Source organism: Paralichthys olivaceus, chromosome 20 (assembly GCF_024713975.1).
Source record: "Paralichthys olivaceus isolate ysfri-2021 chromosome 20, ASM2471397v2, whole genome shotgun sequence".
NCBI classification, from domain to species: domain Eukaryota; kingdom Metazoa; phylum Chordata; class Actinopteri; order Pleuronectiformes; family Paralichthyidae; genus Paralichthys; species Paralichthys olivaceus.
The window spans coordinates 3,160,676-3,174,190 of NC_091112.1; the positions used below are offsets into that span (position 1 = coordinate 3,160,676).

The 13,515-nt window shown below is 46.8% G+C and overlaps 1 protein-coding gene across 2 annotated transcripts in view; it reads right to left on the reverse strand.

The window, feature by feature from the left end:
• Positions 1–13,515, reverse strand: part of pkhd1l1.1 (PKHD1 like 1, tandem duplicate 1) — a 30,309-nt gene that overhangs the window by 2,595 nt on the left and 14,199 nt on the right. For both annotated transcript variants that reach the window (XM_069516626.1, XM_069516627.1), the window contains 33 exons: positions 13,255–13,460; positions 11,795–12,767; positions 11,427–11,675; positions 10,866–11,015; positions 10,228–10,402; positions 9,473–9,629; positions 9,231–9,387; positions 8,747–8,956; positions 8,333–8,462; positions 7,953–8,194; positions 7,498–7,634; positions 6,348–7,377; positions 5,944–6,135; positions 5,687–5,838; positions 5,431–5,590; positions 5,084–5,255; positions 4,760–4,848; positions 4,321–4,484; positions 3,952–4,081; positions 3,668–3,786; positions 3,441–3,570; positions 2,955–3,128; positions 2,764–2,867; positions 2,442–2,568; positions 2,236–2,357; positions 2,061–2,151; positions 1,784–1,932; positions 1,560–1,682; positions 1,362–1,473; positions 1,126–1,242; positions 886–1,051; positions 312–544; positions 34–198 (listed from right to left, as the gene is read on the reverse strand). In XM_069516626.1, coding sequence (XP_069372727.1) covers positions 34–198; positions 312–544; positions 886–1,051; positions 1,126–1,242; positions 1,362–1,473; positions 1,560–1,682; positions 1,784–1,932; positions 2,061–2,151; positions 2,236–2,357; positions 2,442–2,568; positions 2,764–2,867; positions 2,955–3,128; positions 3,441–3,570; positions 3,668–3,786; positions 3,952–4,081; positions 4,321–4,484; positions 4,760–4,848; positions 5,084–5,255; positions 5,431–5,590; positions 5,687–5,838; positions 5,944–6,135; positions 6,348–7,377; positions 7,498–7,634; positions 7,953–8,194; positions 8,333–8,462; positions 8,747–8,956; positions 9,231–9,387; positions 9,473–9,629; positions 10,228–10,402; positions 10,866–11,015; positions 11,427–11,675; positions 11,795–12,767; positions 13,255–13,460 — 6,807 coding nt within the window. The remainder of the gene's footprint in view (positions 1–33; positions 199–311; positions 545–885; positions 1,052–1,125; positions 1,243–1,361; positions 1,474–1,559; positions 1,683–1,783; positions 1,933–2,060; positions 2,152–2,235; positions 2,358–2,441; positions 2,569–2,763; positions 2,868–2,954; positions 3,129–3,440; positions 3,571–3,667; positions 3,787–3,951; positions 4,082–4,320; positions 4,485–4,759; positions 4,849–5,083; positions 5,256–5,430; positions 5,591–5,686; positions 5,839–5,943; positions 6,136–6,347; positions 7,378–7,497; positions 7,635–7,952; positions 8,195–8,332; positions 8,463–8,746; positions 8,957–9,230; positions 9,388–9,472; positions 9,630–10,227; positions 10,403–10,865; positions 11,016–11,426; positions 11,676–11,794; positions 12,768–13,254; positions 13,461–13,515) is intronic.

Sequence of the window (13,515 nt, forward strand, 5' to 3'; positions counted from 1 at the left end):
ATTTTAGAGAGATCACTGAGATTTTGCTCCGACCGTTGAGGAGATCCAGATATCCGCCTCCGAGCACGGCGACGGGGGACAGACGTCTGGTCTCTGTGTCGGCGTCAAGACTCTCAATCACCAGCATCTTGTAGTTCAGCCCTGAACACTTGTAGCTCTGCCAGGTGCTCATGTACTCACAGTCTTTCCTCATGACACCTGACGACAAATGAACATTTTAGAAACTAGATTATTTTCTAAAACATTTTCTCTTCCCAGCTGACGTCTAGTCGAGGAGTTTAATTTGGATTTGCATTTTCATTTTCCGTTACCTTTGTTGGGAGCGATCTGGTTCACAGGGATGCGGCTGCCGTTGAGGTACGTGAGCATGACCGTGGGGATGCGGTAGTCACCCAGTCCTCTCCGGGGATCCCCTCCCCACGCAAACTCAGAGTGAGGCACCACGGCTCCCACCTTCCCCAGGAACGAGCCGTCCAGGTCCTTCAGCAGGCTCTTCTTCTTGGCATCGCACTCCATGTCCACACAGTCCGAGGGGTTCACTTTACTGAGACACACACACACACACAGTGGTGATCCGATTGTCTGTAATACTTTGTTAAAACGGGTTCATCAGTTTAAATCACATATTAATGTAACAGTGAACTTGATAAACCTATTTTAATGATAATTTAGCATTTACTCATACATCTTACTGCTCGTTGCTAAGTGCAGCTAGCGTCAAAACACTTTTATGCTCAAATTAAAAACAGTTTTCCGTGATACTGATCATAAAACATTTTCTGTGTCTGTGTGTATAATTCCCTCACAGTGTTCTTGAGATATCATGTTCATGAGAGTGGGATGGACCCCCCTGAAAACATGCTGCATAAAATAATTCTCATTTACCCGAGATTTGCCCTGTGAATGAAAACCTTGGCGTTCTCTGTGCTGTCAATCATCTGAATGCCTGAAACCTGCACCGGGTGCTGCAGGTCCTCGTTGTTCGGGTTGGTCATGAACATGAAGTTCGTCTCACCGGAGCAGACGTTTCGGAAATTGACAAACATTGAGTCTGAAAGGAGAGAAAACAGACGACTGAAGCAGCACGTGATCACACACATAAATGATTTGAAAACGACTGCGAACCTTTGACCGTCATCAGCCCTTTGATGGCGTTGTAGTTGTTGTTGATGTCGTGCGGCTTCAGTGGAGCTTTGTTGTGTGAAGATCCAAACGTTGGCCAACAGACTCCAGATCTTCCACCTGCGCAGAGTCATGAAGGTAGAAGAAGATGATGATATACAAAGTTCATTCAAGACTTTTCAACGTCTGTAGAAACCTTTCGAACAGTTTGAACAGTTGTGTGTTTTGTCACACTGCACCTTTGAGAGGCCTGGGAGCTCGATGTGATTCACTGTTGGCGATGTTGTAGTCACTGACGGGCAAAGTGTCCGAGCAGTTGAAGTTCGGGCTGCTCCCGACAATCAAAGCATTCTGGGAAAAAGAGCAACATGCGGACTTGTCACAACAAATCTTTTAAATGATGCAGAGAAACAAATGCAAGAAAAACAAACTCTCACCTGGACTTGGGCCATTTTATCTGCGTACACGTGGGAGACGGAGGGAGGAGCAAAGATGAGCGGCATGATGCCCATCCCGTTGTCCACCAGGGTCACGTTGGAAATAACGACATTCATGATGGTCTGTGAGGAAGAGAGGGAGAAGAGGACGATGAGGAGGATCCACGCTTCAGAAGATTGTCTCTGGACGCATAAATCACACAGCGGACGTTCACTGTTCAAACCTGGAAGTAGATGGCGTAGTCATAGCTCCTCCAGATGAAGAAGCCCTGGATGAAGCTGCAGCCGGGCAGACCGTCTTTGTTCAGATAAACTCCGTACAAACCGCCGTGAGCCTCATTGTGAAGCCACTTCTCATTGTCATTCACGTTTCCTGCGCAGGCGGAAGAGAGTAAATCAGCTGGAATAAAAACTGGCATGATGGTTTTTACTGATCGATGAGAAGCTGAATTCACAAAGCCAGCACAGACACCGTGGTGTGAAACATCTGTGAGCTGTTACCTGGACACGGTTCCCCGTCGATGCGGTACGCCACCCTCTCGTAACCCGCCACGATGTTGTACTGCAGCACGACATTTGTCCCCTTGTTGACCTGCGAGAAAATAAAGACCAGGTCAAAAAAAACAGGAAAACACTTTAAAAAAAATGTTTTTTCTTATATTCTGAGAAGACGCACCTCGATGGCGGCGCTCCATTCGAAGTTGAAGGGCTCCTCTCGGTCCTGGTAGGATCCGGGCCACAGCGACATGGTCACCAGGTTCCTCCTCACTGTTATCTTATTCCCCCAGATTCTGATTGCTGCAAACGAAGACGTGTTAAAAAGCTCCTGGCGTCATGTTGAGTGTAAGTGCTATAAACTGTATTCGGTAACATATCATTCACCTTCTCCGACCGTGTGGTGGACGATGTTATCGTCAACGTTCAGCTCCTCTGTCTCAAAGACTCCGATGGCCGGAGAGAAGCCGTCGTGGAACGCACAACCCTGAATGTACGAGTCATTTCCTGTAACCTTTAAACACAGACAGAAACAACATTCGTTTTTCATATCAATCAATCAATTCAGTTTTATTTGTAAAGCCCATATTCACAAATAACAATTTGTCTCACAGGGCTTAACAAGGTGTAACATCCTGTGTGTGTGTGTGTGTGTGTGTGTGTGTGTGTGTGTGTGTGTGTGTGTGTGTGTGTGTGCGTGCTGCTCTACCTTCCCCAGGTTCAGGAAGGACACTGAGTAGCGAGGGTCGGTGGAGTCGGTCCATCCTTCCTGACCCGAGCGGAAGAACTCTACATTCCTGATCTGAGCTTTGCCTTCAGGAAGAAAAATATAAATTTAATAAGATTTAAAAAATCCAAAAACTGCATCTATATATATAATCTATAAATGTTTTTACGGACCTTTATAGTCGATTCCAGCCCAGGAGTAAGTACCAACCAGCAGTCTGGCCCCAAACGAGTCCTTCATCATGTCCGGGTACTCCTGACCGATGATCTTGATGTTTCGGGTCAGGAGGCCGACGTCAGCAGCCAGAGTGTAGGAGCGAGATGTTCCTGAGACTGAGTGAGTCTCACCTGTGCAGAGATGATAAACACAGAGTCAGTATTTTAATGTTTTAAAAACAGTTCAGCTTGTTTCAATGAAATCTAATAAAAATACAAATCTATGAAATCAGAGCCCTCACAAAGAGATGTTGATTAAATCCAGTGGAAATATGGAGGCAGCTAAATCTACAAATGTAAGTAAATAAGATTTATTAAAATAAACACTGCTCAGCTACTTGTTTGGTATTTGTGTGTTTTGGTTTTACTATTTCAAATAAAGTTTAGTCTGCAACCAATAAACATGTAAATGACAGGTTATCAGTTTGTGTAGCGCTCTCTGACCGATGTGAGTGTGGGTCAAAGAGTTGTTCAGGGTCAGGGTGCGTCCGTCTGGTGACACGGCGCTGATGTGACGTTTTTCCGTCTCCCAGGCGCTGTAGCTGGTGGTGGAGATGAGAACCTCGTCTCCGACCTGCAGAGGGACACAGAGGAACACGTGTGAATAAATCACAACACATTAAAAAGAGATTAAACTGTGATTGAATTCTCTCTTATGAAAGCACACAGACCTGCCAGTCGACGGACTGCGACAGTGTCAGCGTGTTGGATCCAGCCGACGCAGTGGCGGCGAGTTTTGTGTGATAAACATTATGAGGTTGTCCATAAAGCTCCAGTGTTCCAAACACACCTGATGCAGGATAAACACAGTCAGCTCCGACACGTTAATAAACCTTTTTTAAATGATCGACAATTACAGGTATTTATAAATGTGTGATGCACATATTTTTAACAAAGCTCGATCAGAGTTTCTGTTAGTTCAGGTGAGAAGTTGGTCCTGATGCTGATTTCTTACCCAGGACTTTGGATCCCTGGTTGGGTCCGTTGGGCAGAGGCCAGTCTGGAGTGCGGTGGTTCCCTCTCAGTTTAAAGTGCAGCTCCCCTCTGAATGGTTTGTCGTCCCATCCAGCGATCAGCCGCCCCCCCTGAAACAGCAGCAGACGTCACCTCGCTGAACACACGTTTTGACTGCACTGTAGGTGGCGCTCTCTCCCTTTCCTTCTAAGTCATGGTGAACCTGGTACTTGTTCTGCACCTGGATATCAACTAAAGCGTCTTCTGCTGCTACAGGCACATGAAACTCTCCAAACAGGAAACACAAAGGCCTCCAGGAACTTGCACATTAGGCGTTAGATCAGAAATAAAGATTATTGATGACACCGACCTGGATGGAGATGTAGACGGCGTCGATCACCAAGGTGCTGTACACTGGTGTGGATCGAGAAGTTCTGGTGGACGAGCTGTTCATGCTGTCGGGGATCTCGAGAACCCCGATGACCGTCAGCTTGTTGAGTTTCGGAGTGTCGCTGTCCAGAACCACCCACTTCCCTGTGGAGTGACGTCAACAATACGAGCATGAGAGCTGCCTCAAACAAACTTATTTTAGAGAGTCACTTGAATTCCCAGTCACTGACTCGTCAAACTTATCGCCAGACAAGACTGAAAGTGGGTTTAAAGGTCAATCGTATGTCCCTGCGTCCCTGAGAAGGACATCCTGACATTAAACTGCTCAGGTGGATGAAACGATGAACATCTCTTCAGCAGTTGTCTTTTCTTTTGGTTTATAGAAAATGAATTTTGTTTTCCTCTGGATGTATATTTACCTGCTGGGATGACCACATCAGCGCCATCTGCTGGTGCGGTGAAGTTATTTTCAGCTGAACTTCCCCAGAAGGAGGCGTTTGACCATCGACTGGAGAGAAACACACACAGAGACGCAACGTGTCACACAACAGAGACCAAACCACTGTCAACACAATCAGCGAAATTTAAAGAAGTTTTTAACTGCTCCAGCGATAAAAAGGTTTTCAGTGACTCTATATTATCGTAAAAAACCTTTTTCAGATCACATGAGATGCTTCAACCTGGTGCTGAGAATGTCTGATGGCTTCATCATTTATAAAAGTTCAAGAGGGGGTTAAACATACATGAAGTCGTCCGGCCGGCCGGTGGGCAGGGGGGCCAGTGTGGCTGGAGGCGCTGGAGTCGGTGGGATGCAGTTGGGGTAGAAGCAGCGGTAGACGGCAAAGTTGACCGCCACATCAAGCATGGAGCGGTCAACGCTGTTACGACGCCTGCGGCCGCTCTTCTTGCCGGACACTGAGAGGAAAGAGCAAAGATGCCTGATCTGTTAATTAACAACGACAACACTGCTAATTAAAACAATAACTTGTGTCTTTATATCCTGCACGATGCATTTGTCAACATACAAATCAGTGAATATTTCTAATGATAGTGTTACGTGATGACTCGATGTTTAAAATGAGCACTGTACCCAAATAGTAGAGGTTGTTGGAGCTTTCATCGAAGTACCAGTCTCCGTTGCTGTTGTTGCCGAAGCTCAGCGGCGCCGTTGATCCGTTCCTCCTATCGATTATATGGAAGCTGTCCGGACTCTGGGTGAAGTTGTGGTTGATGATCAGATATTGATCAGCCTGTGGGGAGACGTACGAGAAGATATGGAAGTGTAAGTCGGCAGAAAGACGTGATGCGTGTTGACGGAACTCATAGGAACTTGGATGTTTCATCACCTTGAAGCCGTAGAATTTGGACTGATACGTGATGTTGGTGATTTGGTCCATGTTATCGAAGTAAAAGTTGTATGTTTGCTGGGACGGCAGCAGAGCCATCCAGCCGAGCTTATGAGTCATTCTCTTCTTCAGATAGGGGACCACACTGGTGCCTGTAATAGTGAGCGCACACATTTACTGCAGTTTTCACAAACCACCAGCAGGGGTCAACAAAGATAACAGATATAGTAAGTCACCGCTCCTGTGGGTTTCAATACCGTGTGAGTTCGTGAAGATGGCGTCCTTGGCCTTCAGAGAGGTGGGCGTGGGATTGTTGAATGCCAAGCGATGGAACTGGACGGTGTGGTCGCACACTGCACCGGGGAACCCCACGCTCCACTCGGCACTCTGGGTGCAGTGAGCAGGGTCCAGCAAGGGGCTCATGGGAACGACTTTCTGGTTGATGGTTCCTGGAAGAGACGCATGGTCGTGATGGGAGTAAACAGCACGTGAGATCATTTATTAAGACATCTAGAGAACAAAACTTTTATTAATCTGTTACTGAATTAAGTCCAAATGATTTGCTGTATGATTAACTTAAGCTCAAACATACAGTCACAGACATGCTGGGAAGGAGTAGAATCATTTTCTGTAAGTTTGCACAAAGAGAATAAAAACAGACCTGTGAGGGAGCCGTCAGTGTCCTGCAGCTGCACCTCGTGCTCCCATCTGAAGCTGGCCTTGTTGGGTGAGTTAAAATATTGGATGCCTTTAAAGTTGACGCTCCAGCCGCCACAGCGATCCGCACATGTCCCGTCGATTTTGGTTACTCCGATGGCGGCACAGGAGCTGCGGTCAAAGTTGATGAACTTGGTGTTAAGGACACTCATGCCGTCGTCAAATGGCGTGATGACACCTCGGTGCGTGCAGTAATTGCTTCCCATTCCGAGCTCATCCACATGACCCACAATGGTGCTGTTGGACACTGTCGCCCCTCCATCTTCTCCAAAAGCAGACACTGCCCATCGCATGATCCGCTTGGCTTCAATGCCGGCTTTCTCATTGTTGGCCATGCGGAAGTCACTGAACTGCACGGCGCCCACGTTGACCCACTCAGCACCCTTCTCACAGTTCCAGGTGGTGAGGGACTTGAAGACTGCAGGTTCGGGGGTAGAGGAGCGGCAGCCTCCATTTTTCATGGGGAAGTAGTCGGCAAAGATCCAGATGCCGAACCAGCCCTGAGAGTGCACGGTGTTGTTGAAGAACTCCCCGAGGGGAACCCTCTTCTGGCAGATGTTTGGGTCGTAGGACGGGCCGTCAGGGTGCTCATGCATGCGGTACCAGAAACCAAAGTGGGTGCCCCCCGCAGCGGCATTGTGGCGGACGATGTTGTTGGGATTGGTGACCCAGTAGGCGGCGGGAGTGACGTCGTCGTTCAGCAGGCTGGTGCTTTGTTTGACGAACACAGCCAGGTTGTACTGCAGGATGTTCTCCGTCTCTATGCCGTCCTCGATGAAGAAGGCCCCCCCCATGATGTCGTAGATGACGTTGCGCTCCACCAGCAGCCGGTGAGTGTTGTGGATGGTTATGGCCCTGTTGTAAGTCTGATGGATCGCACAACCCTTCACGTACGACTTGTAGTCGACGTTTCCCATCAAATGCCAGTGGATGGGGTAACGTCCCAGCCTGAAGGCCTGTCCTGCGTTGTAGATCTGTGGCACGAGAGCATAAAGACTTTAAAAGTTAATGTTTGAATGTTAAGAAAAATAAAAGTATTCTGATCAATATAATTCGCTGCATGTAAAGAAGTTTTAGCAGGAAAAACATTTCACCTGAACATGTGCGAGTCTGCCGATCGCAAGATTCTTATTGGGTACGGGTGCGTGGAACATGATGGCGCCTCCAAACTGATCGCTGCCGACCTCCTCCCCAAACCGTCCTTGGAAACAGGTTTGAGTGGCAAATTCACCTGCAGCACAAGAGAAAGACGGACAATGTTGTTGTTATCCCACACGCATCCCTCTTAAATTAATTCTTGAATTTGAAAAGCTTCAAATTTCTGTTTATGAAACTGAAGTAGAGCCGAAATAACTGACAAAACTGATTTATCGACAAACACATATCATTTTTAAGCAAAATCTGTTTTCTGGTTCCAGTTAAAATATCATTATTTGATTTGATAACAACGAATGTTTCTAACTGGAAAATATCCAAACTAAATGCTGCTGATTGTGAAAGTTACTGTGAAAAACATTTTTGTGGAAAAAAAAATAAAAAGCCTCAGCACCTGTGTTGAAGCCTTCGGGACATGCTTCGATCTTGTCCTTCCACTCCTGGTGTTCAGCTCCTCGCACCACAACGTTCCTGGTGAGGAGACCCACCTCAGCTCGGCCCTCGATCACCGAGCCGTCCGGCAGCGTGACGGTCACTCCGAGATGAGTGTACTCCAGAGGTTTGGTCAGGGTCAGCGTCGTTTGATCAGCTGACACTGAGGCGATGTGTCTCACCTCGTTTTCTCTCTGACTGTGCCTGGAAACAAAAGATAAACGACGATATAGAGTATAATAAAATAAATATCATGGCCCTTCACAAAGCTTTAAACACAAGACAAGAGACAAGTGAACTTTATTGGGTGAATCATGTGTCGTCATGTGTTTGAGACTCTACCTGTCCCCGGTTGAGGCGATGACGATCATGTCTCCAGTTTTCCAGGTCACCGCCTTCATCAGGGTCAACGTGTTGGATCCCTTGGTGGCAGTCTGGGCCAAGTGGGTCCAGGTAACAGGAACATGGATACCTGGAGAAACAGGTTGTCAACAATGACTTGCTTCTATGGGGGCGCGTGAGGTGTCACTAATACTAACATTGCTGCGGGACGCACAACTCAAATTACTCCGTCATCTTTACATTACGGGACTTTGTGACATGTTATCTGGGTTTTGGAACATTTGGGTCACTGATTCTAACTAATTCATTTTTTTTTTTAAACAGCTCAGTCAGTGTTGTGTCTGCTTCTGGAAACAACATATATATATAAAAGATGAAGTGTCTGAACACTAATGTGTTTGTGTGTGTTTATACCATGGAGGTCCAGGATTCCCTCTCTGACACCCAGCGTCTTGGTGCCGTAAACAGGAAGTTCAGGTGAGCGCTGGTTTCCGTGCAGCGTGATGATGGCTTTATGCTGAAAAGGCGCATCCTCTGTTCCAATCTGCAGCCGCCCGCCGTCTGTGATGAGGATGTTTTCTGCCTGCAGCTCAAGGTCCGCTTCATCAAACACCAACGTTCCTCCTGAGAACAAAGAAACGTCACAGAACAAATAATGAGACAACAATGGCAGAGTGTTGTCTGGTGTCTGAGCAGATACATGTCTGCATATGTGATCATATATTATCTCACTGCACCAGTTACAACAAAACAGAATTCAGAAAATGCTCCCACAACAAACTGATCTAAAGTTAATTTCACTTCCGAGATGAGGAAAAGGAAAAACACATCTGACATCAAATCAGAATTTAACATAACTTCCGTCTGTCATTGCAAATCCATGATAGAAAGTGAATACCTTTGATAAGAAGCATTTTCAGCACAGGGGTGTTGGTGTCCAGAAGGATGGTCTGGCCTTTAGTGATGACGGCGAACGAGCCCCTCTCTGGTGGAGACAGACCGCCCCACGTGAACCTGGACGACCACACGTCGATGTAGAAGAAATCAGCGTTGTCCTGAAGAAAGAGACAGACATCAGACGAGACGCAGTGTCGATGTAGACACGAAGCAGACATGATGTGACGCCGGGTCTTCTCTCACCATCCTGGCGATGCCTTGGTCTCCGACGCTGACTCGGACTTTGGTTTCCTGGGACTGTCCCTGGGAGTTGGTCACACAGATGATGTGCGTGTTGTTCGTGGACTGGACGTCACACACGGACCCCGCGATGGTCACGGTGACTTCATTCATGTTTGTGCTGTAAGATGAGATTCAAAGAGGAGTTTAATTACAGATCAATGTTGCACAGATACATCATAGTGTGTTATTTTATTGTATGGATTTACTACATTATCATCTATAAAATTACATGTTATAATATTAGTTGTTCATTATAGTTTTATGTGCTATAGATATAATATATAATATAATGCTGTCATATGCAGGATTGTAATATACTTGAATAAAATAGAATGACATTTTTTAAAATAAACTCTGATTGTTTTATATTATATTGTGTATTTATTAGATTGTGTCTGTGTAGAACCACCTACAGGCCTGTACATACATTTCACTTTATTTAATTTATTTCAATGTTAATTTATCTGAAAGTAATAAATCAACCGATAAAGAATAAAGTGTTAATTGTTGGGTAATTATGTTTGCATGTATAACATTGTGCGTTGTAGTTTTTACACGATTGTTCTAATTACTTTGTAAATGTAATTATATGTCCTCACAATAAACCCACTTAGAGAAAAACATTCTGTGACACAAGAGGAATTGTGTTACGCAACTTAAGCATTTAATTCTGGGTGTGTCCATTGTATCGTGGAGGAGCAGCTCCTCTACCGCACCTGAAACCCGAGCCAGTGATTGTGAGTCGCGTGCCCCCGGCTGTGCCTCCTCTGCCAGGAGAAACCTCGGTGATCACCGGCGTCAGCTGAGATTTGTAAATGAAGCCGTCTGATACGTTGACGGCATCCAGCTGATTTATGACAGCAACCACGCAGCTCAGCTCTGACTGTGTGCCTGACAGGAGATGAGACACCCGCACGCAAACAGAAAGACAGAAAGACAGACAGACACATGCCACAACAAAACAATAGGAAGAGTTAAGATGCGTGCACAGAGATAACCGCCTGTCACATTCCTACAGGACATAGTCTGTCTCCATCGGAGCAGGTTTCATTCAGCTCGAACAAGACCTTGTCACTGTAGCCTAAAATGTGACAAACCAGTAAGAACACATTCTTTGTGAATGTACCCTCGGCTCTAACCTCTTAACCCTCAACTTCAAAAGAGTTCTAGCTCTGCGTAGATTTGGATGTGTCACACTTCTAAGAAAGTTCTTATCTGCCTCACTGGTCCTGTTGTGCAGCCCCCGAGTTAATCATTATAAATCATTTAACCAGCAACAGTTCGATACGTTTAAATCCTCTTATGGTTTGTTTTGTCTGGGTAAAATAAAGACGACTAGAAAGACTAAACTCACTGTTGTTGAACGGAGACCGGCAGTAGAGACGTGTGGATGTCGACACGTTTCTGTCGACGTCACACTGCTCCTCGCAGATCGTCACGGTGGAGTTGCGCGGGTCAAAGCCGGAGCCCTGGATGCTCAGCCGAGCTCCGCCACCAAAACTGCCTGATAACAGATGAGAGATTCGATTCGAGAAAGATTGACGGTGCATCAAAGCTTACGGCCTTTCAAAACAGGATTTCAACTTTTCAAAGAAGATAAATAACGACAGACGAGCAGTTTGCACTTTGTCACATTCGTGGACACGATGGACGTCACAGGAAACTACTGAGAGAAATGTTTGTTTTGCTTTGTGCTTTTGTTTTCATATTATTCTCAGATAGCCCATGACACTTGAGATGAATTATTGTAATAGAGTTTGTTCTTTATCTTTTATATTCTAAAAAAATGAGAGATTAAATCGCTGCAGTGAAGAAAACAAGAAATACATGGAAACATGTTTGGATGATGTGGGACCTGAAAAGAAAGAAATTCGGAAAATGGAGCAATGGTGTTTTTTCCTGTGTCTCTGCTTACCCTGACTGGGCTGCACGCTGCTGAGAGTCAGCTCGTACGTGAACATGACCTCTGACAGGGCGTGACCTTTGACCTGGTGATGCAGCGTGACCCCGTACGTCCCCCCGGGGTTGTCCCCCGCGGTGCACTGAACCTGTGTGTCGGAGACCGCGGACACATTGCAGGCCACGTGGTTTATGGTGACAGCGATGAGCTGAGAGTCGTTTCCAAACCCTGAACCGGTCAGAGTGACGACTGAACCGCTCGGCCCTGTGGGAAATAAACGGTGTAGTCAAGTTAATGAGTGGATTAGCTTCCTGTACTGCAGCCCCTGTTTATTGAACTAGAATGATCTCTCCACAGCACATGAAGAGGAGGAGGAGAATTACCGGTGGTGGGGCTGACGGAGCTGATGTTGGGCGTGTGGGCTGCAGAGTATGTGAAGCTGAGTGGAGGATACTCCACTGAGAGGACCTGGATGTTGACGGCCACCTGGCCCTCGCTGTGAGGAGGCGTCAGACAGCGAAGAACACCCGGCGTCACCTCCTCAATCTTGCAGTGTTTGCCGCCAACCGTCACGCTGGTGTTCCCCGGAGCGAAGCCGTTTCCCGTGAGGACAAGACGAGTTCCTCCTGCCATGCTGCCCTCGCTGGGGCTCAGGACGGCCTGGGCACTGCTGCTCAGGGTGGGCTGACCGGAGGCAAGGCCTTTGCTCCTCACAATGACCTTGACTGGGTGGTCGCCTGCGGGGAGAGCATCGACTCGTACCGTTACGTTGCTGTCTGACACGGCGGTGACTGCCAGGGCGATGCTGCTGGCGAAAACGACCACATCGTCCACACGGCTGCCGAACCCTGAGCCGGAGATGTTTACAGTCGTGAGGCCGCTGATGGTGTCGGGGGAAACGCTGGTGACGGTGGGAGTGATGGAGGAAGAGTACATGAAGAAGCAGTTTGAGTGACAGGAGCTTTGGATCTTGCCCGTCTGGAAGGTGACATCACCGGTGTGCGGCTGAGAGGGAGCGGTGTCGCAGACGATATGGGTGTAATTGACCGACACAAACACACAGGCCTCGCTGGCAACGGTCACTTGTCCCGCAGAGAAGCCGGAGCCACGGATGGAGAGTCTGGTGTGGCCCGTGGTGCTGCCGACAGGGGGCGAGACAGAGTCGACCACAGGCAGAACAACAAAGCGGCGGCCGAGCTCGTTGGGCACATTAATGATGGCACTGCCCAGGTTGTTGACTCTGACCGATACGGGGAGAGCGACACCGACGGCGAGCTCGCTGCTGGGGCTGAGCTGGCAGAAGATTGCAGAGTGCGAGCTGTTGATCACCTGACAGGGCTGATCTCCCACCGTCACCTGCAGGACGCACAATTACTCACTTTAATACCGAGGGACTGAACTCAAAGCTGAGAACACAATACAAGTCAAAATGATTTGGACTATTTTAATCATTTTAGAATGAAATTAACTTCAATTTAGTTTTAAATGTTCTCATTTGGAAAATGTTTTCATTTTATATTTATGTTCCTAATAATGTGTGATCTTCAAATCGCTTTTAACAGGCTGCTATTGTTTGTACTTCAATACTTTATAAATAATACTTAAAATATTATAATCATTATTATTGAAAAACAAGAGTCCTGAGAGGTCTTTATGTTTCATTATTTATTCTATCTCTATCTTAACATTTTATTTAACTTTATTTTAAACTGAAATGTACTGATTGCTATAAAAATCACCACAAAAATCTGCTTGTGTGGTTTAATTCAATAAATCACACTAATTACATAACATTTTGCTGTGAGCAAAAAAAAAACACAAAAAAAACAAAAACACTGCTAACCTCATTAGCGCAGGCGATGTCGCTGAGGCCGCTGCCCTGGATGTGGATGACCTGGTGATACGAGCCCTGGTTGGGGGAGATGGAGGTGACTGTGGGGGTGGAGCAGGTGGAGGTGCTGAAAGAAAGACCGCCCGCACTCTGATTGGTCCCCGGGCACTGGGGCGTGGCCACACACTGAGGGGCATCTCTGGCAACACGACGGGAACCTGGAGGGGAGACGTTTCATAATCTTTTAGTTTGAAATAAATATCTAAATTTAGC